We start from the raw sequence: 25715 nt of genomic DNA, 5'->3' as shown, positions 1-25715 counted from the left end.
CTGGGGATGGAACTGAGGTCCCCGCATGCTTGTCTAAGCAGGCACTTTAGACCACTGAGCTATCTCACCCGCCCATGAATTGCATTTGATTGCCACTTGTTTGGCCCCTAAATCTAAAATTTCCAGGCTGTATCTTTGAAGAATCCAGGCTAGTTGTTCATCAGAATGGCCTAATGTAAATTTAAATTTGTCTATATTCTTCACAGTTAGATTCAAATTAAACGCTTACTTTTTTGAGGGAGTATGTACGGCCACTTGCACAGTGCTGTGGATGCCTGTTTATTTCACTGCGCCCATTCCAGGTTTGAGGAAGTCCTGGGCCTTCCATACCTCACGCCTGCCTGTGTTGAGGGGAGGGGGAAGGTGTGCATCTCAGTCCTGGAGCCTTAGCTCCCTGAAACCGGGCTGAGCGGAAGGCCCAGGGAGCAGAAAAACGAATCACAGCTTCAGTCTGGGCACAGTTCACTGATGGGGTAGCTGCAGGCTTTAGGGCACTCCTGCTGGGCATGAGGGATGGAGAAAGGACTTCTTCGCACAGGTGGCTGAACAGCTCCTCCACTGAGGGTCACCTGTCGCTCTGCGCAGTTTCTGTGGGTGCACCTGGAAGGGAAATGAGGGTTAAAGGAGGTGGCTGTACCAGGGCAGTCCTAGGGCAGGGTTAGCAAGGAACAGGCATGCCGCGCTAGGCAGGGTGGGGGAGGACACGCCTATGCTCCCAGCACTCGGGAGGGGGAGGCAGGAGGATTGCTGTAAGTCTGAGGCCAGCTTGGGCTGCATAGTGAAACTCGTCTAATAAAAACAAAACAAAAATAGGTTGGGAAAGAAAAATGAAAATAAAATTTAAAAAACAAGTGAGGGGCCAGGGAGATGGCTCAGTGGGTTAAGAGCTTCCCTGGCAAGGGCAAGGGCCTGAGTTTAATTGCCGGTTCCACCAAAAATAAATAAATAAATAAATTAATTAATTAAATTAAATTAAATTAAAAAGAATGAGAAACAAAGGGGACAATGCGCACACACACACACCAGAGAGGGAGAAAAATGTGAAGAGACTGAGGCACACACAAGAGGAGCCAAAAGACTCAGACACACAGGCCCAGGGCACAAAGAGAGCAGCAGCACCTTCTTCATTGGCGGGGTCACCTGCTCAGGTTATGCTTTTCCAAACAGAACTCTTTCATGCCCAGAAGCCAGGCCCTGGGCCAGAAGTTTCCTGTTCTGCTCAGGACATCTGGCCTCTTCCCAGGGTCACCAGCACACAGAGAAGCCTCCTTGTGACACATTTGGGGCAGAGGAGGAGCCAGAAAGAGACAGACAGAAAGAAGGAGGACAGGAAAGAAAGCGCTATAAATAGCCTCCCTCTAGAGCAAGGAATCCAGGACCCCAGGAGCTGCCCAGCAGGGTGACAGAGCTAGTAACCCAGGCCAGGGCTTTCTCGTGAGAACAAGGGGTGAGGGGGGCCACCCAGTTCCTTAGGCAGGCAGGGGACACGCTGCCTCAAGGGTTCGGCCCGGGCCAAATTTCTCTGGAAGCTCATGGACAAGGGCTCCAGTAGAGGAACTTGGGGTTCCCAGGGGACTTTGTGGCCATAAAGTGCAACGTCTGAGCTTTTCTCAGGCAGGAAGTAAAGACCACGGAAAGCGCAGAGTCAGGGCTCTTCTGGCCTCGCAGCTGAGCCCAAATGCAGAAGCCCCTCTCGAACCCAGCGGAGAGCCATCCCGGCCCACACGGCTCACCCGGGAGGGGGAGGGGCGTCAAGGGGCGGGACAGGACTTCCCGCAGACTCTCCAGCCACTCGTGCTGCTCCTTCTCACTGGGGCAGGTGAGGATGAATCTCCTTTGCGGGGTGACGATGGTGAGGCCAGCCTTCCAGCGGTTCCCCCGGACGCCCTTGGGCAGGTCTTCGTGTACTTCATATCCTTGCTCCTTGCTCCCGAGAAAAACCTGGCCCTGCTCGAAAGCATCCTGGCAACCAGAAGGCACCCGCTCATCGAAGGGGGCCCTGGGGCAGAGGGATCCCTGCAGCCCTGACAGCCCCCAAGCTCTATTATTGGCAAAGCGTGTCACTACTAGGATTTGTGCTAGATTAGAATCCTAAAATAAATGAAATATCATGTGTTGAAAAAAATCATTAAGGTTTAGGGAGAGCTCACTGAGAAGCAGGAATCACACGCTTTGTGCGTGGCATCTCTGTCCTCATCGCGATGACCTCCAAGCAAGAAATTGAAACAAAGGCTTTTTCACAGGAAGAAACTGTAGCCATTCCAATGGCAGGGCTGAGGCCACAGCCAGACCCCTGGCTCCCAAGCCTACACCACTAAGCACTCTTACCTGCAGTGCAGGCCAGAAATCCCAGCCCTCAGGACAAGCCCTGACCTGGATACCTTGGGGAGTAGTTCTTACCAGGGGGTTCTTATAATACAGCAGCCTCCGCTCCTGGGGATCCAGGGCAAACCATCTTTTCTTGAAAGGTTCTTTCTGCTGCAAAAGAAAGACTTTTAGGGGCTGGTGAGATGGCTCAGTGGTCTAAAGCACCTACTTAGAACAAGCTTAGCAAAGCACAGGGACCGCGGTTCAATCCCCCAGCACCACATGCCAGCCAGCCCCGCCCCCTGGTGGGCTGAGCTGGCCACGCACACACATAAATAAATAAAATTTAAAAAAAAAAAAGAAAGACTTTTACCAGGATAGCAAAGCAGGGGACAGAGGCAGGGACCAGCTCAGGCCAAGCCTAGCCAGCGGCCAGATCCCCTGGTTCTCAGTCCCCAGGCTTCCGTGGTCAGACCCCTGGTGCTTCTCCCTACACCCTGGTCAGGCTCTCACTCTCCAAGGCCCTGCCAATCCTCCAGGCCTCTGGCGCCCACCCTGCCCACTAGGCCCTGCTGCCTCCGGGGGTGGCCTAGGGTTGGAAGGGACACTTCCCTCTTTTATAGGCTGTGAACAACTAAGTCTTAGAAAAAGGAAGCTGGGAAAATCCGAAGTGGCTACTGCTGGGTGAGGCTGACAGTGCTGGCCAGGGGCAAGTTCTAACCTAGGTCAGGAGAGAAGAGGTCCCCGCCCCGAGCAAGAGCCCTGGAGGGGGCTGTGCCTGGCTGGCAAGGAAGGAAGTTTTGCAAACTGCACGGCTATCTTTCATCTCCTAACACTTTCACTCTCTTTCTAATAATTATCATATAAACACATTAAACTTTAAAGCAAACTACAATGTTGCCACTTCTGGAGACTTTTAGGGGGCATCTCTGCTTTACCCCTCCCTGTCCTCTCTTCCACACTCCCTGCTGTGATCACCAGGGGGGACCCCATCTGGCCAGACTTTTGGCTTTGAACTTGATCCCCACCCCAGCTCAGCCTCCTGGGTCCGCTGCCCAGTGGCACACATAAGTGGGCACAAACAGGCCCTGCAGCCCCCTCAGCAAGGGGGAGCCAGGCTGATTTGAAGGCAGTGAGGTCATGATGGAGGAGGTGGCATACAGGGACCTTGCTGCCACCCAACACGGTGCCTGTGTTCCCTCAGGCCAGGCACAGTCCCTGTCTCCCTTGGGCAGTGCTGGTGGGCATTGGGCACAGAGCGTCACGGGTTATGGAGCACCCTGAAGCTGTCTCCCCAGGGAGTCCCTCTCAGTTCCACTGTCCAGAGGCTGGGGTAGTTCCTTGAGTTCAGAGGAAAGGAGCTGGTGTTAAGGGACAGAGTTTTCCAGGGAAAGGGAGAGGGAGAAGCCCCTGGGCGATGAGGCACACACACCTGCTAAGCCCTCGGTCTGCAGGCAGTGCTTCATTCAGAATTCTCAGTTGGGGTACCTTCCTTTCTGTCCCTTTCCAGCCCTTCTTCCCCACTTCCTCACCTCCCAAATCCTGCCCTACTGGTGACAGATGGGGCCAGGGCCGGGGCCACATGCATCCCCCAAGGAGCAGTAGGATGTACCTTTGGACCAGTCTTTTCCATGAAGCCTTGTTTGAGATAGTTCCTGGTGATGAAGGGCACGAGCTGGTGGGGGGAGAGACAGATGCTGACCCCTCACTCACACACCACAAGGCAAGGTTCCCCAAAGACCGGGGCTCCCAGACACAAGGGAAGTGTGGAATGGGGAAGGATGTGTGTCCTCAGTGGCTGGGGTTATATTTGGGCCTGGCACCCGCCGTATATTCATATTTCAACAAAGCTGGGCAACAGCATCCCCGATGTGTGCAGAGCTTACCCGCATGGCCAAGTCATGGGGTAAGGACTTTGAGGACTCCTTCAGGCAAGGCTGTGAGGAGACCCTACTGGGATCAGGGAACATTGTCCCAGGCCTGCTGTGTGACAGGCTCTGGGTGCAATTCCTAGCCACCCTGGAAGTCTGAAAGGGGGAAAGCTGGGAGCCAGAAATGAAAATCTCTTCTCTCAAGATACATTAGAGAGGCTTCCTTCCTTGTCTGGCTGCTCCCCATTCTGAACCTGAGCCTGCACAGGGCTAGTTTAGGCCAAGGGGAAGATGGGAAGGAGGGACACAAGCAGGGTGGAGTATTCATTACCGTACCACAGGCCAGGGGCTCCTGGGATTCCCCAACAGCCAGGAGGTAACTATCACTCCTAGAGTCACAGACAGTACCCAGAGGCTCCTCCAGGTGAGATGGTCGCCTTCTACTTCAGAGTCTGTGTGCCCCCCTCTTTCTCTCCCTCCCTCTCTCCCTCTCTCCTCTTCCCCAGTTCTTAGGATTGAACTGAAAGCCTCACAAACTCTGCCCCAGCACTCAGCTGAGCTCTGCTCCCACTCTACTATGTGGGTTCCTGATTAAAGGACCTCAGATTCACTGTCTCCCAGAATTTCTGGCATCTTAAACCCTTCAGCCTGAGCCAGGCAAGGGTGATAGCCTGACACGGTGCACTGGGTGGGGTGGGAGGAGCCTGGGGATGGAGGGTAATGATGGTCACCGGGAGTAAGGGAATACTGAGGACACTGGCCAAAGACCAAGTTCCTACACACAAGTCAGCAAAGATGGGAAGCGGCCCAGGTTAAATAAGGCTGAGAATCTGCAAAGCTGTACTCTGCCCTCCCTTCCCCTCCCTCCTCATCAGCTGTCAGCCCTCTGGCCAGTGGAAGCCAGCAGGAACTGGTTCCAGGCACTGAGTCAGCGCACCAACCTAGATGACTGTGACCTCCATGGTTCTGACCTCAGCCTCTCTGGAGCTGAACCCAGGCAGCTGCAGGCCCCTTGCATCACCCTGTCCCAGACACGGAGCTCCCTGCAGCCTGGGCATGGAGGGGCATTTAGACTTTCAAGGAGTGTCCAAAATATATGTTTAAAAATCCCAGGATTAACACGTCCTCTCCACCCCAATCACTTCAAAACTCCCTTAGAGGAGCCTAAAGCAGGGATCAGATGATGGCGCCTCAGAATTGAAGCAACTGCCATCTTACCAAGATGAAACAGATGCTCAGAGAGGTACTGTCACCTGCAAGGGTCACACAGCAAGTAGGTGAGTCATGTCTGGAGACAATCAAAATGAGATTCTCAGCTGCAATATTCCCTGGGCCATCGCAAGCAGACCTGCATGTATTACCACTGTAATGAGAGGATCCCAAGACCTTGCAGAGACCGGAGACCAGGGGGCACAAGAAAGAGTGCCTTCAGTCATTTACCTGCCCTTCCCAGGACTCAGTTTCTCATGAGCTTTTACTAGGAACAATCATTCCATCCAACTGCTTGCTATAGGCGATGACTAGGTAAATGGATAACAAAATAAAATGGGCTAAAAGCACTTTGTAAGTAATATGTGGAAGTCATTTGAATAGGAGAAGAGGCCAGAAAAAGATGCCCAAAGGCTGAGTCCCTTGACATGATCATCCTCACGTGTTCCAAAATTGCTCAGCTTTTGGAGGCCGCTTTACCCTTAATCCTCCAGCATGCCTTGCACCAAGCCTTTGGCTTCTCTCTGAGGGGCTCAGCCCCCAAATCTCAAGACCTTGCCTGCAACAAACAGACTGTGATCTAGACAGAGAGAAAAATAGGTGGCAGAAGGCGGGGCCCACCTCCAGCTCACCTCAGCCTCCGGGAGGTCAGGAAAGGCCATTTTTAGATATTGTAGACGGGCTGCTCGGAGGGCGTTGAACCAGTCCACAATCTCCTAGAGAGGAAAACACAAAGGACACAGACAACTGGTGAGCCTGAGGTGGTGGGGGCTGATCCGGGTGGTGGGGTTAGGGTTGTGATACTTCAGGCTCATGTAGCCAGCACACGTCCACACTGCTGAGCTCCACCTAGGGCCATCCTGGAAGGGCTGTGTCACAGCCCGGGAGCCACCAAGCAAGTGGGAAGCCATGGAGAGGACTCAGGTGAGCTGCCTGGGAGGGCCACACAGTGGCTCAGGATGTGGCTTTGCCTTCTCTTTTCTTTTCCCTTCCTTTGTTTTTGTTTTTGTTTTTGTTTGTTTGTTTGTTTGTTTGTACTGGGGATTGAACCCAAGGCCTTGCACACACTAGGCAAGCTCTCTACACGCCCAGCAGCTTACCCTGCATCTTTTTTTTTTCTGGTCCTTTTAAAGCAGAGCTTCACTATGCAGTTCAAGCTGGTCTTGAACTTATTATGTAACCCAGGCTGGCCTCAAACTTGAATCAATGCCCCTGCCTCAGCCTCCTGGGTGCTGGTATTACAGGCATGCACCACCACGTCCAGGCTCCTACCCTAAATTCTTTAGCATGACTTGCTCTGCCCTCTGAACATCTTCCATAAGCAGCTGTCTACATCTCATGTGCCGCCCAACTTCCAGCACACCCTCTTCCCCCATCCTGGGACCCAGCTGCACACACACCTTCCTTACACACACACTATTTTGGAAAGTACAGGGGCTCAAACTTCAGGGACACTCTACTGCTAAGCAACACTGCCAGCTCTTTCTATTTTTTCACTTAAACAGGGTCACGCTAAAATTACTCAGGCTGGCCTTCAACTTGCAATCTTCCCACCTTAGCCCTCAGAGAACCCAGGATTACAGACGCGCATCACTACACCCAGCCAACACATACCTTTTACCTGGAGCATGCTGTTGTTCCTGCAGGTTAGTTTAGATGCTGTGGTAGATTTTTGAGTGATTGCTCAGCCCACAGCCTGCTTCTCTAAGAACTGCCCCACCATCCACACCCCATGCCTCACACTTGAAGCTCTATTCCCTAGGATGACCCTCCCACAGGAAGTGGGCAAGGGTTGGTAGTTGGCATAATACACAGGCTGAATTGGCCTTATCAGATCCTTTCTCCCAGGAATTTGGAATTGGGAGGCTGAAAGACCTGTTCAAATAGCTTCACTGTGGACTGAAACAATATATATTTGGATATAATACAATGACTGGGAAAGTTATTTGAATATGGTTTCAAAGAAAGTGAACAATTTTCCTTTCTCTGCTATAGGTCAAGGACAGGGGTCTAGTATCCCAGAGTTCTGTGGTCACTGCCCCAGGAGTTTTTAAGGAATACATGCATTCAAACTTTCATTTCACAAGGTCTCTCCTGTCATTTATTTATTTATTTATTTATTTAATTTTTGTGGAACTAGAGATTGAACTCAGGCCCTTGTGCTTGCCAGGCAAGCACTTATTCTACTGAGCTATCTCTCCGGCCCTCTATCATTTAATTTTATAAGATCTCTCCTGTTGGTCCTGGGGCAGTGATCAACATGTAAATGTTTGAACTTTCTCCCCCTTGCAGTTCAGGGAACTGAATCCAAGATCCTGCAAAGCAAGTGCTCTACCACTGAGCTCTACATCCTTAGCCCCTGCATACATGTTTGGTTCCTGAAATTTTGTTTATTTCAATTCTCTATGCAGGTTTTCCTGTTTGCCATAGACGCCATCCTTCTTAATAGCAGCCCATTTTACTTCTGAGTTTCCTATCTGGCTCCTGCAGGCATGAATTGGCAGCTGGCATTACTGGCCATCTAATGGCGAAGCTGGGGTCACAAGCCAAAGAGAAGAAAGGCCGGCCCCCGGTTGCCAGCTGCACTGCCCTGGCAAGTGGGAGGGCTCTGGGAAACTCAAGTGATCAAGACCCTGCACCTCAGCAGAAGTCCTCCTGGCAGGGCGTGGCACAGAGGGGCTGCCATTGGTGTCTGGACATAAGGGAGCAGCAGGGACACCCCCACCAACAGTCTGAGAACCAGGGATCCCTCTACACTTCCAAGACTGTGAAGGCCCCAAAATTTTGGTAAGATCAAGGAAGACACCAAGAAAGATGACAGATGTTTAGGTTTCTTGCTCATCTTCAAAGTGAAGCCGTTGAATTAGGAGAAAGAGTGTGAATTCACTTGAGCACTGGTGTTACGGGATAAGTTGTGCCTGTTAGAAAGAGCTCTCTTAGGGCTGGCCAAATAGCTCAGTGGATTAAAGCACCTGCTTAGGTAGACGCAGGGGCTGGGGGTTTGATCCCTGGGCCTGCTATGCTGGCCCTACACCCAGGGCGTGCTGAGATGGCAATGGAGACTGGGCATGGTGGCACACGCCTGTAATCCCACACTTGGGAGGCTGTATACAGGAGGATCACCATGAGTCTGATCTACACAGTGAAACCCTGTACACCCTGTACAACCTGTCCTAAAAGTACAAAAACAAAGTGCTCTCTCTCCCCCCTTTTCCCTCCCTTTCTTTATCTCTCTCTCTTCCTCCTTCACCCTCTCTTTCCTCTCATTTTCTTGTTCTCTCCCCTCCCCCTCTCAGTCTCTATCACACACCCATGCACGCATGCTCACACGCTCATACAGCTCCTGATGCTAATCTCTCAGCAGGCCCAGCCATACTCTAGCCCTTCAGATAAATACTTGTGCATTCTTCACACCCATTCCTCTGTAAGCCAGCTTAAGTGTTTGTATCACAATAATCAATTCTTAAATGGAAACTTCCCTCCAGAAAGCCCTCACAGAATGCACACACAGTGTGTTTTTTGCATGTCCCTAGTATGCCCACTGCCTGTCACATACCACGGTTAGCTCTGCTTCCCCAGTCTCCCTCTGCCTGGAGCCCCGAGGCGCTGCCCCCTTCCCCACCTGGCTCCCCAGAACCCTTGCCCCTTACATGGGCTAAACACATCCAGATTCAGTGAACATGAATTCACACATGAATCCAAGATATAGGCAAGACTGGCCACTGGCCTTGCCCTCGACATGTGCTGCAATCACGAGCAAAGGGCTCCAACAACGTGTGTAATGTACTCCAGGCTGATGAAATGCTGCCACATTCAGGGCTTGCGGCCACCCTACCATTCTAAAACTGTCTGAGAGGTGGGTATGAGAAGCCACAAACAAACCAAGAAACTCAGGAGGGAAAGGACCTGCCTTGGTGACACAGCTGAGAGCTGCAGAGCCCAGGCCCCAGACCCCTGCTCTTCAGACTGTGCCCCCAGGCACCTCCCTAGGCCACGGAGGAAACATGGGGCCCCCACCCTTGTGCAAGGGACCCTCAGGAAGGCCAAGTCCAAAGGTTCTCCAGCAGCAGAGGTCTGTGGGGTAGTCAAATGCTCACTGAGGTGTGACTCTGAGCAAGCTACTTAACATGTCCATGCCTCAGGGGTGAGGGGACATAACATGCGCGGGTCGTTCTGAGGAGTAAGACATGACACAAAGCAATCAGCAGCAGGTGCATCCTGCGCAGATCACAGCTGGGGCCAGCCCCCACTTCCCTCCTCCCCTCCCCCAGTTAGCATCCCTGTCCCCTCCCCAGGCTCCCATCCAGCCCATTCTCTTGGACCTGCTCTCCTGCCTGGGCTGATCTCCCCACCCACCTTCAGCATACATTATTGGGGAGGCCCTGTGAAAACCAGGAGGTCTGCTGCACCCGAGACTCCAGCTCTACCACACATCCAAGTAAAGCCAATGCTTTGGATCCAGGACAGCTGAAAGAAGCCAAGCTGCACCTGCCTGCCACCCTTCCTCCTCCCCTGTTCCGAATCTCTGGGCTGCCTGGGTTTGCCCTCGGGGGGCATGGTGCCTTCTGCCACCTGGACTGTCGCTGGTGGCTGTGCACTGTGCAAGTACATCCCCGGCACCTGCCGGCTTCCCGCCCCACATCCCACACTGCTTTCCTCATAGCTTGTCTCAGACACAGAAGTGAAAACAGGCAAAGGCCAGCAGCAGCAGCAGCAGCAAGTCTCCAGAGGCAGCACACCTCCCGTGAAGAGCCCGGCAGGCAGCGACCCGCTCACAGTGCCGGTGGGCGCCGAGATGGAGCAGGACCAGCAGCGCAGGGCGTCTCACCTTCCCGCTCTCATGGTACAGGAACAGGTTCCGGGTGTGGTTCTCGGTCCTGTAGGTGATCTGCAGCCCGTGGGGGTGCCCTATCTTCTCTGTTTGAAAAGTGGCATTCAAGTCCTTGATGCTGATGACAGCTTTGGGGCCTTTATCCTGAAAGATCACGGCAGTGGTCAGCAGAGTGACTTTTCATCACTTGAACCAAAGTTCTAATGCAAAGAGAAAACCAAGGTGCAAATTGCTTAAATGTTCTTGGCCTAAGATCTTCCCGTCCCCACTCCTCAGTACTAGGGGATAAACACAGGGCCTTTGCACTGAGCCACACCCTTATGCCTTCTTTACTTAATATTTTGAGAAAGGATCACACTAAATCACTGAGCTGCTTAGGATAGGCTTGAACTTGTGGTTCTCCCGCCTTGGCCTTCCAAGTATCAGGGGTCATAGGCATGCACCACCATCTCTGGCCAACAGCAATACTCATTGCTGTTTTTCTCCAATGACTATTGGAAGACTATTCTCTTTAAAACAAAACAAAACAAAACAAAACAAAAACTTACTATGAGAAATACTAAAACTACTTCAAAATCTTTTTGTCAATATTCTTCTTAACTTAAAAGAAAAGAAATATGTCATTGCCAGGTTAGGGTGTAGCTCTGTGGTAGGGCTCTTGCCTAGCAAGCATGAGGCCCTGCCTTTGTCTCCAGCACCTCAAAAGAAAAAAAAAAAAAAAAGACATAATAAAGCCAATTCCTTTAAGTAAGACTCACCTCCCCTGTTCTGCATTCCCCAAGGCAATCCTGTCAAGGGTTTGTTGTTTCTCCTTCTAGTTCTATTTTTTTTATACTTGTATTCATATATCCACAAATAATCTTTAAACAATTCAGTGGTTTTTTATGTGGCTCTAACTCACATATATGATACAGTTGCGCATGGACCGTTCTGTCTTGCTTTTGTTAACTCAGTTTATTTCTGACATCTGCCCGTGTTGAATACACTCTTCCGGTTCGCTTTTGTGGCTATACCAAAAGTAATCAACCTACTTTCCTACTGACCTACATTGAGATTATTTCTGGTTTCCTGCTATCAAAATGCCGCACCCAGCTTGTGTCCCTTGTACACATCCATCATCAGAGTTTCCGTAGGTCACAGTGTGCAACTCTGCATAGAACTGGAAGATTGAAGGGTTATTTTGTTTTTTGTCTTTTTTGAGACAGGGTCTCCCTATGCAGCTCAGGCTGGCCTTGAGCTCACTTTGCAGTCCAGGCTGATTTTGAACTCACAAAGATCCTCCTGCCTCAGCCTCCCGAGTGCTGGCATTACAGGCCTGCGTCACCACACCTGGCTGGAGGTCAAAGTTTTGAACATCTTCAATTCACTGGGGACAGCTAGCTTACTCCATGGATGGCTCCACAGTGACTGTACTTAGATTTCAATCACTGACACAGAAGACGTCATTTAACACGACTGAGCTTTAGTTACATCCTCATGAATCTGCAACACAGATTTTTAAATTTTTGCCAATACAATGGGTTCAAAAATTATACCTCATTGTTAATTTTCACTTAATCAAGTTTATTGAGGTAAAACTTATGAGAATTTTAAGAATAGTTTGGGTGGGTGTGGTGGCACATGCCTATAATCCTAGCATTTGGAACACAATGAATTCCAGAAAAACTTGTCTTAAAAAAAAAAAGCAAAACAAAACAAGGGATGGGGGTGTAGATCCACGTGAAGACCCTGGGTTCAACCCCCAGTATAGAAAGAGAGCAAGAGAACTTAGATTTTATTTATTTATTTATTTTATGTATTTATTAGCACAGGGTCTACAGGGTCTCACTACACAGATTGCACTCATAGTGATCCTCCTGTTTTCAGCCTCCCACACGCTGGGATTACAGGCATGCACCAACATGCCCAGTTGCAGTGGATGCCTTAGGGTGCCCCAGGGGTGGGCCAGCCTGGCATGCTGCAGTGGGAACCCTGGTCCCTCCCTGCGCATGTCTAAGCAGGCTGAGCTAGTTAGTCCGCTGAGCTATTTGGTCGGCCCTGAGAACTTAGATTTTTGACAAATATATATTTACATAATCCCTACAACAATCAGAACATAAAGCATTACTATCCCCTTGAAAGAGTTCCCTCCCTCCGCTATCAGCCTACTCCACTCCAACCCCAGACCACCACTTATCTGCCTTCTACTGTAATAGGATGCTTTTACCTGTTCTGGAATTTCCTGGAAATGGGGTTACACAGCACGCTTCTATAAGGCTTCTTTTGCTCAGAATAATGTTTTTGCGATTCATCTGTGTTTACTGGTATTCTGTTGCTTTTTATCGCTGAGTACTATTCCTTTCTACAGATCCACTAATCTTTATTTGTTCAGTGGTAGATGGACATGTGGGTTCTTTCCAGGTTTGGAGCACAAGCGAAGCTTCTTCTGTGAACACATTGTGTACACAGCATTTCCAGAACAGAGACTTTTGTTTCCTTTCTGTAACTACCTCGAAGCGGAATGGCTGGTTTATATAGTTAAGTGTGTATTTAGCTCTCCTAAAACCTGCCAGATTATTCTCCGAGCAGGTTGTCTCAGATACAGAAGCCCCTGCAAGGCATGAGAGCGCCAGCTGTTCCCGGACCTCAGCATCTAGGGCTGGCAGCATTTTTAACTTTAGTCTCTGTGGTGGGTACAAAGTTCACCGCGTCCCACGGTGATTCTAATTTGCATATCACTGTGAGGAGACACTGTGTGTGTGTGTGTGTGTGTGTGTGTGTGTGTGTGTGTGTGTGTGTGACAGCAGTTTCAACCCAAGCTCTCACCCTGAGTTACACTCCCAGTCCCTGTTCTCTCTCTCTCTCTCTCTCTCTCTCTCTCTCTCTCTCTCTCTCTCTCTCTCTCTCTGAGACAGGGTCTCCCCGAATCAATACTATGTTCCTCCCCACCACCCCTGGGCTCCACCCTGTGATCTCCTGCCTCGGCCTCACACAGTGCTGGGATTACTGGCATGCGCCCCAGGCACCTTTTATCTTTCCCTCTCCTTCCTTCCTTTTCTTTTTCCCTCTGTTTTCCTTTCTCTTTTTTTTCAGCTTCGGTACTGGAAAAGCAACCCAAACCCAGAGAGTGCTGAGCTACATTCGCAGTCCTTTTATTTTTATTTTGTTTTTGCTTTTCTTGGCAGGACCAGGGATCAAACTCAGGACCTTGCACTTGCCAGGCAGGTGCTTACACCGCTCAGCTACAACCCTGGCCCTAACCCTTTTATTTTTAATTGTGAGGCAGGGTCTTGCTAAATTGTCCATGTTGGCCTCTAAATTCCAACCCTCCTGCCTCAGCCGCCTCAGTAAGGAAGATTACAAGCCCCTCCACACCTAGCCTGGCTTTCTCTTCTGTGGAAGTCCATTTCCTTTTCCCATTTTCCCAATGGATTGTCTTTTGTTTCTTTTCTTTTTTTGACTGGTCCATGTGGCCTGTGGTGCCAGGGATTGAACTGCGGTCCCCTGGGCCTGCCTGAGCTTGTCTAAAGCAGGTGCTTTAGACCGCTGAGCTGTCTAGCCGGACCCTCTTTTTCTCTTTCTTCTTCTTCTTCTTCTTCTTCTTCTTCTTCTTCTTCTTCTTCTTCTTCTTCTTCTTCTTCTTCTTCTTCTTTTTTTTAGAGCAGAATATATTTATTGGGGGAAAGAAAGCTTCTGTCCAAGAAAGGGACAGAAAGGGAGCTCTGAGAGGATTGTCCCTCTTTCTTCTTGATTTATATATTTTTTAAAAATAATATGCCTTAGATAATAATATTACATTGAACTATTTTATGAGTTTCAGTTTCTTTATTACTTTACTTTTCTATTCTTTTTCTTTTTTGGGGGGAATTTCACTGTATTCCATGAACTTAGGCACAAGCAACCCTTCTGCATCAGCCTCCCAAGTAGATGAGGCGACAGGTACCCCACCACGCCTGGCTTACTTTTTGTATTACTCAAAATTTTTACATAAAAATAAGTTCCATTAATAATAATAATATGTGCTCGCTTCGGCAGCACATATACTAAAATTGGAACGATACAGAGAAGATTAGCATGGGCCCTGCGCAAGGATGACACGCAAACTCGTGAAGCGTTCCATATTTTTTGGTGTTTGTAAATAGGATCACAAGTCCGCATCTTGTACAGCAATTAACCACTAAGAAGAATATATGCAGTGTGTTATTTGTTGAAACTGTACTTCCGATTTGATTTGAAACTGTCTCATTGCTATCTGTTTATCAATAAAACTTTGAAAAAAAATAATAATACCCTTCCATTTAGGGAAAGATGAAAATGAACCCACTTTGCTCTACACTAAGCTAACTGAAAAGCACACCAAAGTTTTTTGGGGGCCCTGGGGATCGAACTCAGGACCTTGCATTTGCCAAGCAGGTACTTGTACCACGGAGCTATCTCCCAGGCACACTGACCTTTTCTAACCAAGGATGAGACCCTGTCCCCAGGCCAGCTCCCACAGCCACCCACTGAAACCGGGCATGGTGGTACATGCCTATCATCCCAGCACTGAGGAGGCTGAAACAGGAGGATCACTATGAGTCTGAGCTGCGGAGTGAGACCCTATACCAAATACATTTTAAAAAACGATTAAAACAAAATAAATGCAAATGAGACTAAGTGGTCCAGTTGATGACACATGGCACCCACTGCTCAGATTCCTGCCCCACAGGATTCTGGGGCTAGTAATTTGATGCTTTGTGTATGTTTTGTTGTTTGTGTTGCTGATGATTGAATCCAGGGCCTATGCCAGCTAGGTAAGCACTCTACCCCTGAGCTATACCCCTTAGGTCGTTTTAAAACTATTATATTTTAGGGTGGTTTATTACTCAGTAACAAATAATCAAATACTCTACCTTTGAACATCTTTTCCTTGCATAATTGATCCTGGCCACTCCCATTGCTAAGCCAGTCCACGTGCTGATAACTCCAGCTTCCAACTTGATCCAAAGCTCCAAATGCATCATTTAACATGCTTCTCAGTTACTGTACTTGGATGACCAGTAAGACCTCAAACTGAAAGGGACCCTCGATCCTGCCTTTTAGAGGGCTAATCCTCTGCTGTCTCAGCAAATGGTAAATCTGTCACGTTGTTGGGAGGGTTGACACTCCAGGAAATGGAACTGAGCACACTGGCGCAGGCCCGTCAACCCAGCTATTCAACAGGCTGAGGCAGGAGGATTGCTGTGAGCTTGAGACCAGCCTGGGCTGTAGAGTAAATTTAAGACCAGCCTGAACTAGCTGGGTGTGGCAGTGCATGCCTGCAATCCCAGCACTCAGGAGGCTGAGGCAGGAGGATCCCTGTGAGTTCGAAACCAGCCTGGACTACAAAGTGAGCTCAAGGCCAGCCTGAGCTGCACAGTGAGACCCTGTCTCAAAAAGACCAAAAAAAAAAAAAAGTGCAGAGAAGTTAGAAACTTTTACACCGGTGGGAAATTAGGGACTTGTAAAATGATGCAGTCATTTTCAAAAACAGTGTGGTAATTCTTCTAAAGGCTATCATATTACACATAATCCTATTCCTAGGTATAGGGAGATAAATGGAAACATAAGCACATGAAAATGGGTTTATGTTTGCCCCCAGCAGTGTTATTCATAAGAGCCAAACCATAGGGCTGGGGAGATAGCTCGGCAGTCTGCGCATGCCTGGCAAGTGCAAGGACCCAGATTCGATCCCCAGTACCTCATGCTGTGCTGGCCACTGAAACTGGGAGTGACAGCAGTGCAGACCTGTAATCCCAGCACTGGGGAGACTAAGGTAGGAGTGTCACTATGAGTCTGAGCCACATAGTGAGACTCTATGCCAAATACGTAAAAAAATAAAAATTTTTTTTAAAAGAACCAAACAACTCAAATGTCCCTCAACTGATGAGTGACTGAATAAAATGTCACATATGGTAGAATTTTATTGCACAATAAAAATGAGAGAGGTATTGAAACATGTTAAAACATGAAACTTGAAAACAGGCTAGCTGAGCCTACATATGTTGCATGCCTGTAATCCCAGCTACTGAGAAGGCTGAGGCGGGATTGCTCGAGGCTAGGAGTTTGCTGCCGGGACAATATAAAGAGGTCCCATTTCCAAAAAGCAAAGAAAGGTAGACTGGGAGGAAAGGAAAGGATAGGATGGGCTGGTGAGATGGCTCAGTGGTCTAAAGCACCTACTTAGAACAAGCTTAACAAAGCAGAGGGACCGCGGTTCAATCCCCCAGCACCACATGCCAGCCAGCCCCGCCCCCTGGTGGGCTGAGCTGGCCACACACACACACACACACACACACAAATAAATAAATTTAAAAAAAAAAGAAAGAAAGAAAAGGGGGAAAAATCAACTAAATAAAAGTAATCTGTTACAAAGGAACCCATATGGTATCATTCTGTTTATATGAGAAGTCCAGAGAAGGCAAACCCCAAGAGATAGAGCGTGGACTAGGAGTTGCCTAGAGCCAGGGGTGAGAGATTGTAGCTAAGGGTTGTATGGCTTCTTATAGAGGCTATAAAAGAGTTTTAAAAAAAAATTGATTGTAGGCCTGGCATGGTGGCACATACCTGTAATCCCAGCGCTCAGGAGGCTGAGGCAGGAAGATCACCAAGAGTTCAAGACTTAACCTGAATTACACAGTGATTCTCCATCCCAAAACCAAACCAAACCAAAACAAAAAAACAATTGACTCCATGAATATACTAAGAGGGATTTCTCCCATACTTTAAATGAGTGGATTATATGACTGTGGATTATGTCTCAACACAGTCTGGGCTTGATCTCCAGCACTGCAAACAACAAACTCAAGTCTTACTGCGGCCTACAAGATCCCCCACTGAGTGGCTTCACCTCACCCCATTTTCCCCTTGCTCTCTCTGCACTGGTCTCCTGGCCTCCTGAATGCCGTAGTCTCACCTATCACACTCCCAGCTTAGGGCCAGGTCTGTGGCGTACGGCTGAGCAATGTGTGTACTGTGCAGAGTGTGAACCGCAATCTGGGCTTCTGCCTAGTGAGCCTGGGGCCTGGGCCTCACCACCTCAGACCCCACATTTTCCCTAATTGGCAGAGGTACATGCGGCAGCCTCTGTCTTTTCTGACCACACTGTACAGCCCCCCACACACCCAGCATTCTTTGCCCCTCATCTTTCACTCTCCTTCCCAGAACCACTTTCTACCTGCTCCACTGACGTCAGGCCTTGGCCTCTGCCCACCTCCCTTTCACTGGAAGGAAAGCCCCATTACAGTGAGAGCTTTGTTTAGGCTACTGCTGTATTCTCCAGTGCCTAGAATAATGTCTACAAATAGTAGGTACTCAACAGATATTTCTTTTTTTTTTTTTTTTTTTGGTGGAACTGGGGATTGAACTCAGGCCCTTGCGCTTGCCAGGGAAGCACTTATTCCACTGAGCCATCTCCCCTCAACAGATATTTCTTAAGTGAGTGAATGAATATGGTCGAATGAAGTGATCACCGCAGGCTTTCATATGGACCACTCTCTGAGCATGGCAGTGCTCCCTTAGTCTGAGCTACTCAGGAGGCTGAGGCAGGAGGATTGCCTGAGCCCTAGTGTTTGAGGCTAACCTGAAGAACATAGTGAGACTTAAAAAGAAGTAAACAAATGACAAGGTGTGGTAGTGCATGTGTGTAATCCCAGCTACTTGGGAGGCTGAGACAAAGAGAATTGTAAGATCAATTTTTTTTTATTTGATACAGAGTCTCCCTACACAGTTCAGACTCATAGTGATCCTTCTGTCTCAGCTTCACCAGTGCTGGGATTACAGGCATGTGCCACCACACCCAGTTCTGAGACCGACCGGCATGCAGTACTGGGAATTGAACTTGGGTCCTTGTGCTTGCCAGGCAGGCACTTAGACTGCTGAGCTATCTTCCCAACCTGCTAGATCACACCAGCAAGGTGTGAGTCAGGCACTCAGGGAAGAAGAAAGCCCTGGCTTGCCTCTTACCTGGTCCTTGATGTAGTACTTGAGGAGGCCTTCTCCCGCCAGCAGGACAAACCTCCTCCTTAGATACTGTCCGTTGTCCCTTCCCCGCTTCCACAGGATTCCTTCACGATTACCTGACCCACAGGAATGGCAAGGAGTGAGCAACCCCGACCTTTGGACCCACAGGGGCTCTGAGCGCTCCACCTGTCACCCAGCTCCTCTGATCTGGCACAGCTATTTCAGCTGCAGCGCACAAGGTCCTGTCTGCAGCCAACCCTACCATGTCCTATCGTTTTGGGAGGACTCCCCACTGTGCAAACCCTTTCTTCCATGGTGCTCCAGGGAGCCAGGCTGTCCCATTAGGTGATATAATATACTCATATACTCACAGGAAAAGTAGAGCCTGAAAAATTGGATGAATTCTTTTTTATTTTTGGTACTGGGGATTGAACTTAGGACCTTGCCAGGCAGGCACTATGCCAATAAGCTATATCCCTGGACTTTGGTTTTTTGTTTGTTTGTTTGTTTGTTTTGTTTTGTTTTTGCAGAACCGGATATTGAACTCAGGCCCTTGTGCTTGCCAGGGAAGTGCTTATTCCACTGAGCCATCTCTCTGGCCCTCCCTGGACTCTGGATGGAGTCTAAAAAAGGCTAAATATGCACAGACTTGCTCCACTTCAGATCGCCAGTGGTCTGATAGGAATCTGGGGATTCTGAATGATCTGAAGACACCCACTAGTCTGAAGAATAATTTGCATTTCCCGTAGCAAAGAGTGTTGGACGTTGGTTTTCTCTGGTCCTCCCTGAGAGATTTCATGCTCTTTGTGGGTCAGTGTCAGCTTGGACTCTGGGCAGTGGGGCAAAAACTGCCATAGATCGAGGGTCATGGACAAGGTTTTGCCCTGCACAGGGAGGCTGAACCCAGCCCCTGTACCCCTCTGGTGGCTGAGCCTCGCCAGGAGCTGAACTAGCCAGGAACAGGGTGCCTTGCTCTGATGGCACTGCCAACAGCAGAGGCTTCCTGCAGCTACTAAGACTGTGACACTGTGGCCCTGCGAGGGCCTGAGACCCATCTGCTCCTCAGACCACAAGCCCCACTTGCCCTGTGCTTGCTGTTCCCAGGTACAAGAGCCTGTGCCTCGGTTGTAGGGACACCTCAGGAGAGCAGGCATCTTGTGGATGGATCCTGCTGCTAATACTCAGCATCGACAGAATACAGATCTCACAGAAAGCAACTTTACCTGGCAGGGAGACAGTTTTCCCATCAGCTATAAACTCCTGTCTCTCATACTTAGCTCGAATCCATTGCTCCTTTAAGACCCTAAGAGAGAGAAGCTCTGGTCAGCCATGTCTGCCATGGTTTCCTCCCCAGCACCAAGACCCAGAAGCCGAGGGTGGGAACATCACCAGCACTGCCTTCTTGCCTGCTCAGTACATCCGGGGCTTCTGACCTCAGGATGTTAACATCGGGTGCTAGGTTGCTCTTTGTTATGGGGGTTATGCTGCGCTTTGTAGGACATTCAGGGCTATATCTGGCCTCTGTCGATTAGAGGCCAGTTGCACCTGCTCCCCCATATATGATACTCAAAAGTGTCTCCAGACATCCCCCAGTGTCTCTAGGGAGGAAATATTTCTCTCCACCGGCTGAGACCCACTGGACTGTCCCAGCCCCAGCCCCTGCCCTCTGGGTCCTTACGGAAGGCACAGCTTCCTGGGCAGCTCCAAGACCCTCTCACTGTCATGAACGTGAGCTAGGAAAGTCCATAAGCCTCTTTCTACGCCTGGTCTTGAACCTCGAGCATGTGACAGTGGCAGGCAGTGGCCTTGGGCCTGACCACCTGGATCCATTCGTGGTCACTGTGTGACCAAGAACAAGTTACTTAATTCCTCCGAACTTGAGGAATACGCCAGTGGTGTTACATCTACCCATGCTGCAAGTCGGTTGAGAAGTCGAAACAAATGTAAGAGGCTCAGCGCCGTGACTGGTGCGGAGCAGGCCTTCAGTGTTACCTTCACCGGATACTGACATCCATGTCCCCCACAGGACAACCTACAGCCTAGGGTAGAATTATTTTGATTGTTTTGTTCCTTCTCACTTTCTCCAGGTATATGTTTGGATGATCTTGTGCGCCAGCCACCAGGGTGGCCTAGAGCTGGGCACTCAGAGCCCTGGGCTTCACTGCGATGGAGAGCCTGGCTGGACGCCCTCTTTGGGGCGGTGGTGGGTGGTGTAGCCTGGTATCTGGAAGTGCCCCTGCTGCAAGCCATGTGAGGAAAGCCTGGCTTAAGGGAAGATACAGGGACAACAACAGAGAATGCAAATGGCCTGACCATGTTTGTGGGCTTGGCTTGGTCCTTCCTGAGGGTGTCCCCACCTCCCTCCTTCCTGTGGTCTGATCCTCTTCAGCCTGAGCTAAGGGTCTCTATCACTTATAGTCAAGACCTGGTTTACACTAGGTCTCTATCACTGGCTTTGACTCTTACCCCCAGCATCCCGGAAAGAGTCACCAGGCACACTAGGAGGGTGGGAAATCCCAGGCCACAGGGTCGGAGCTGAGACAGGAACAGGGACATTGAGAAGGTTTAGACCTGCGGGGGGGGGGGGGGGTCATCAGTACTCAGCTCAAAGGGGCGAAAATTCAGGCTGTGCTGAAGTCGCGACAAGCAGCATCTGTGTGATGCTGGCACAAAGCCACACCCAGCAGGTGCTTAGCAAGTGCTTGGAGCAAAGTGCTGAGCTGCAGCAGTAAGGCAAAAGGAGACGGGGCCTTTCAAGTGGAGCTAGGCATACCCCTCAGCTGGCCGAGGAGCGGGCAGCATTCAACATTTGGAAACTGACACAGGAATGCATTAAAATTGTTGTGGTCAGGTGTGGATTACAAGGCGCATGCTTGTAATCCCAGCCTCTGGGAGGCTGAAACAGGAGCCTCGCAAGTGGCCAGCCTGGATTACATAGCAAGACCCTGTCGCAACAAAACAAAACAAAGCAAACACAAAACAAAAAACAAAACAAAAAACAAAACAAAATTAGTGTGTCCTATGGCCTATGAGAGGCTTAAACTAAATTTTCCCAGTTGACCTCTAAAACCGCACTGTGAGGCAGACCAGGGGGGTGGTTGAGTTGAAAAACAACAGGGAGGACTTGCGAATAGAAAGCTATACCAATCACCCTGCTACTCCCTACTTGCATCAGTGTCCCCGGGGTTATCTAAGGACTGAGGCAGTGCAGGGCCTCCAGACAGGTGGCTAGTTTGTGCACTGCTCAGAAGCACTTTGCAGAGAGAGTGAGCAAGGTATAGCTTGCTCCCTGTTGTCTGTGTCTGCCTGGAGGATCCCTCCCTCCCATTTACACAGGGCCCTGGTAGAAAGGCTGAGTCCTGGAGCAGGGTCAGGGCCAGGCAGTCAGGCCTTTGGAAATCCAAAGTACGTGGAAATCACCAGGTAGTAGTGTCACTCTGCCCTCCTGCCCTCCTACTGATTCATAACCCCACCACCACCATGACCTAGTAGATTCTCCGTCTCCCAGTCCCTGGTGTCAGCGTCCTATGACCCATGCTGTATCACAGGGATAACAACAATGCCCGTGGGGTCATGGAGAAAATGATGGAGAAAATGAAAGAAGGCATGTACGGTAGCATTTAGCACAGCGCCTGGTCTGCAGGAGAAGTCCAATGAATATTAGTAGCTACTACAATTTCTACAGTTAGAACTTAGGATCTCAGCTTAATGGAGTCTTTTGGAGCCAGCCTTAGGTAGGTAGGGCAGCCCTAGACCACACTCAATAGGAAGTAGCTGAAACACACTTGTTCTACTAAAACACCAACATTTGTCCCTCCTCTCAAATGTAGGCTACAGGAACATCAGAGGCAGCGAGCTACATCAGAGAGAAAACCCAACCGCTATGGAAAATGAGGCTCACTGAAGGGTAATAACATATCAGGACTAGAAGTACAGAGAAGCTTCAATCACCACCCCGTCTCTGTCTGCCTGTCTGTCAGTCTGTCTGTCACTTCCTGTCTCTTCCTCCCTCCCTCCTCCTTTCTGTTTGTTTTTGTGGTACTGGGGATCTAGCCAAGGGCACTTGGACTGAGTTCCCTCCCCACTCCCTTTATTTATCTATTTAGTTAATTAATTAGTTAGTTATTTTTGTAGGTACCAGAAATTAAGCTCAGGACTTCATGTTTGCCAAGGAGGTGCTGTGCCACTGAGCTACATCCCTGGCCCCTTATTTTTTTATTTCTTTAAAAAAATTTTTATTTATTTATTGATACAAGGTCTCACTACCCAGTTCAGACTCATAGTGACCCTCCTGTCTCAGCCTCCCCAGAGCTGGGATTACGGGCATGTGCTACCACGTCTCATTTTGGGGCTGGCAGAGCATGCCTGGGGTTCTGGGGCCAGCATGACATGCAGTACTGGGGATTGAACTCAGGTCATTGACCTTGCCAGGCAGGCACTTAGATGCTGAGCTGTCTCCTCAGCCCTTATTATTATTTTTATCTCTAAGACAGAGTTTTGCTAAATTGCTCACACTGGGTTTAAGCCTCAGTATCTCAGAGTGCTGAGATTACAGGCTGTATCACCAGGTCTGATTTCTTTTTCTTTTTGCAGTACTGGGGATTGAACCCAGGGCCTTGCACATGCTAGCCAAGCACTTCATCACTGAGGTCAACTCCAGCTCCCTTTTATTTTGAGACAGGTTTTCCTTCATTTACTCAGGCTGGTCTTGAACTTGTGATCCTCTTGCCTCAGCCTCCTGAGTAGCTGGGATTCTATGGTTGCACCAGTGCACCTTGCTGAACCAGGATTCTTAACCCATCCTCCACGGCAGTACCAAATGTATCCCTGGATCTACCTGCTGATGAGGTGGGGACCACCCAAAGATACCAGAGATAGGAGGGTGGGGAAGGTGGAAACAGGAAGACCCCCTCACTCTACCCCTAAGAAATGGCCCACTCACAAGCAATCATTGGCCTGGGGGATGTAGTAGAAAGCTGGGACTCTGGCTTCAAACTTGGCCTTCACACGGAGGTTTCCATTGTGGCTCATAAACTGCAAGACAACAGTTACTACAGCTCAAGTGAGAACTTGAAAAAAAAATGAGAAGTGAAACTATGGTCTACCCAGAAGGCCACCCACTTCACTGGCCCCTGGCTGGGTCAGAAGACACCGCCTCCTAGAAGGAGACTGCCCACCAGGTGTGGTCACCACCACTGTGGGTAAGTCCCAGCATGCAACGGCCAGGGTCAGACAACCTAGTTCTTCCACAGCAGTTCAGGGCAGCCCCATGGCCTCCCCATTTTCCTGCTCTCATCCTCACATTAGAGTTCAGGAAACCGAGACTCAGAGAGCTGAGATGAATTGCCCAAGCCAGTCAGTGTAGCAAGTAAATGGAAAATTGAGATTCAAACCCAGCCCCGTGGGATCCCAAGCTTATGTTCTTTCTCCCACTTCCTCCATTGATGGCCAGGACCCCCCAGTGATCCCAAAGGTCTGAAGAAGACCCAAGCCACTGTAGGGTGAAAGAAGTGGGAGCTGGTCCCATAGATATATAGGTCAGCAGGACCAGTGGCTGACAGACCAAGGGTGGACATGCCAGCAGCAGATCTAGGGCAAGGGCAGAAGGAAGAATCACCAGGCTGCTAATGCACATCCCCTGGGCAGCATGAACTCCAGCCTCCTTCCCCCAGGAGAATTCCTGGGCTTTGTCCCAGGTTGTGCACCAGTTTTGGGCTCTCACAGAGCAGAGCTCAAGTCCTGACTCTGCCCTTTAGTCCGTGAGAGACCCTGGGTCTTTTACTCTTGCAAAAATGAAGGAAAGAGGACAGAGGAATCATGAGACACAAATAAAACCCACAAGGACCCTGTGCCGGTGCATGGCTTTCCCGGCCCCGATGCACAGGAACCTCCCTGAGCACCAAGCACACAGTGGGCTCACAGGAGCTATGTGCTAAGTGAGCCACCCAGCTCAATGGTGTTACATCCAGTTCCCAGTAGACAGTAGGCATTCAGTAATGTCATCTGATCCCCCAGTCACGACTGAATCCTTCAGCAAACCAGCAGAACATGGAAATGCCAGCTCTCTGAAGGCTTTACTGCCCACAATGGCATTACCACCCAGACTGAGAGCAGCCTTCATGCCTATAGGATGGGAGGCCAAAGTAGTCCTTTTCCTGGCTGAGGGAAAGAAGGAGAGGGGCATAGACCAGAGACCAGGATATTTCCCACCCCCTGGTCTAGGGTTCCCACTAATGACAACAGCAACTGTTAATCAATATCTTATTGGTGCCTGGACCAAGCCTGTATTGAATTCTTATAGGAGGCCTGCAAAAGCGTGGGGTCTGCCCATACCACCACCATGGAATGGTGGAAGATGCAGAAGTAGTTAGTATTAAGTAACCAGCTAGTGCCTCAGAGGTGATGAGTCAGGATTTGAACTCAGGGCGCTTGTGTAAGCCTCCCTCTGCGAGGCTGTGTGCCCTCTCCTTAGCTGTGCCCCTCTCCCGGGCTTCAGTGTCCGCCCACCCCCCCAAGTGACTTAATCCCAGCTCTTGCTTTCAGGATCTGCATGCGACCGACCGCCTTTCTACCTCCACGAGGCTGTCGTCCCAGAAGTCAAGCCTCACAGATTTGACTTTGCTGATGTCAGGGAAGTTGCGGTGGACGCCGGAGCAGTGGAGACAGATGAAGATCCCCAGCTTGTAAGAGGCCCAGTCAGGATCTGCGGGGGGTGGGGCGGGGGACCTGAGTTTAGCGGAGCGGGATAAGGAGTCCAGGGTGGGCTGAGGCCGTAGGGGGCCGTGGCCAGTTCTGCTTGCGCGGGACCCTTTTTCTCTTGGTCTTCCCACCTTGAGCCATTACATCACCAGCAGAAACCTTGCGGTCAGCGCACTCACGGTGGACGAAGCCTTTGGAGGTACTAAGGGGTTGAAGGCGGCAAGCCAGGCAAGCGACAGGACCGAGGGGGAACCCGGAGGACTGTGCAGGAGAGACCCACATCGCGTAGCAGCGGGGAGGTCTGAGCCCGGGCAAGGGGCTTGGGAAGCCGGGAGGGTCGGGGAGAGGCGCCGGGGGTCTCGGGGTCCCTCGGTGGGTGGGGTGAGAAGTCCCGGGGACCGGAGAGACGGCATAGGGACGTGGGTGTCAGGTTAGGGTGCTAAGCGGGACACGAGGGAGCACGGCTCGGGATCATGCCTTGGCCTGGTTCCGAACGAGGAGTCCTGGTTAGGGTTAGGGTGGGCGGGGCGGGCCTGGGACGCTTTCGAGGGAAGAGTCCCCCAGGTGCGGGGTGCGGAGTGCTGAACCGGGTCCGCGCGCTGGGGTCCCAGGCCACCCCCGCCCCTTGCCCCTCGCCCCTCGCCCTCACCCGGAGCCCCACAGTCGGCGCAGAGAGCGTTGCCAGTGTCCGCCGCGCGCAACATCTCCAGCAGCCGCTTCTTGTTGCGTTCGCGGTCGCCCATGGCCGGACCACCCGCTCCGCCCGCTGAGCTCAGCTGCAGCCGGGCCGCCCCGCCCCGCCCCCGGCAAAAGCCCTGCCCCGCCCCGCCTCCCGGCTG

At 50.4% G+C, this 25715-nt stretch overlaps 1 protein-coding gene and 1 non-coding gene across 5 annotated transcripts; one reads left to right on the top strand and one right to left on the bottom strand.

Annotated features, from left to right (window-relative positions):
- On the bottom strand, nucleotides 1–25649 carry Adap2 (ArfGAP with dual PH domains 2). Of its 4 annotated transcripts, none has more exons than XM_023720007.1 (11): nucleotides 25526–25649; nucleotides 24750–24880; nucleotides 23120–23211; nucleotides 19401–19480; nucleotides 18181–18293; nucleotides 10216–10362; nucleotides 6020–6103; nucleotides 3920–3982; nucleotides 2401–2478; nucleotides 1734–1962; nucleotides 1–600 (listed from the first exon to the last, which is right to left on the bottom strand). In XM_023720007.1, the coding sequence occupies exons 1-11, from the start codon at nucleotides 25617–25619 to the stop codon at nucleotides 566–568; spliced, it is 1146 nt and encodes a 381-aa protein (XP_023575775.1). In that variant the 5' UTR covers nucleotides 25620–25649; the 3' UTR covers nucleotides 1–565. The 4 variants fall into 4 exon arrangements, with proteins under 4 accessions (XP_023575775.1, XP_023575777.1, XP_023575773.1 ...); XM_023720009.1 differs by having other exon boundaries at nucleotides 2401–2475; XM_023720005.1 differs by lacking the exon at nucleotides 25526–25649 and adding an exon at nucleotides 25157–25293.
- Nucleotides 14217–14323, top strand: LOC111817854. The gene has a single exon (XR_002821958.1). It is a non-coding gene; the product is annotated as a U6 spliceosomal RNA (small nuclear RNA).
- Nucleotides 25650–25715: the final 66 nt, after the last annotated feature.

This window comes from Octodon degus, unplaced genomic scaffold, assembly GCF_000260255.1.
Source record: "Octodon degus isolate 3935 unplaced genomic scaffold, OctDeg1.0 scaffold00072, whole genome shotgun sequence".
NCBI lineage: Eukaryota > Metazoa > Chordata > Mammalia > Rodentia > Octodontidae > Octodon > Octodon degus.
The sequence above is the reverse complement of the archived record's forward strand: the minus strand, read 5'-3'. Positions and strand labels throughout refer to the sequence as shown.

Coding starts and splice junctions, on each gene's coding strand:
- Adap2 (XM_023720005.1), bottom strand. CDS start 25,289: ATGCCGTCTCTCCGGTCCCCGGGACTTCTCACCCCACCCACCGAGGGA. Junction 10,363..18,180: donor AGTACTACATCAAGGACCAG/GTAAGAGGCAAG, acceptor GTGATCTTTCAG/GATAAAGGCCCCAAAGCTGT. Junction 6,104..10,215: donor TGTACCATGAGAGCGGGAAG/GTGAGACGCCCT, acceptor TTTCCTCTCTAG/GAGATTGTGGACTGGTTCAA.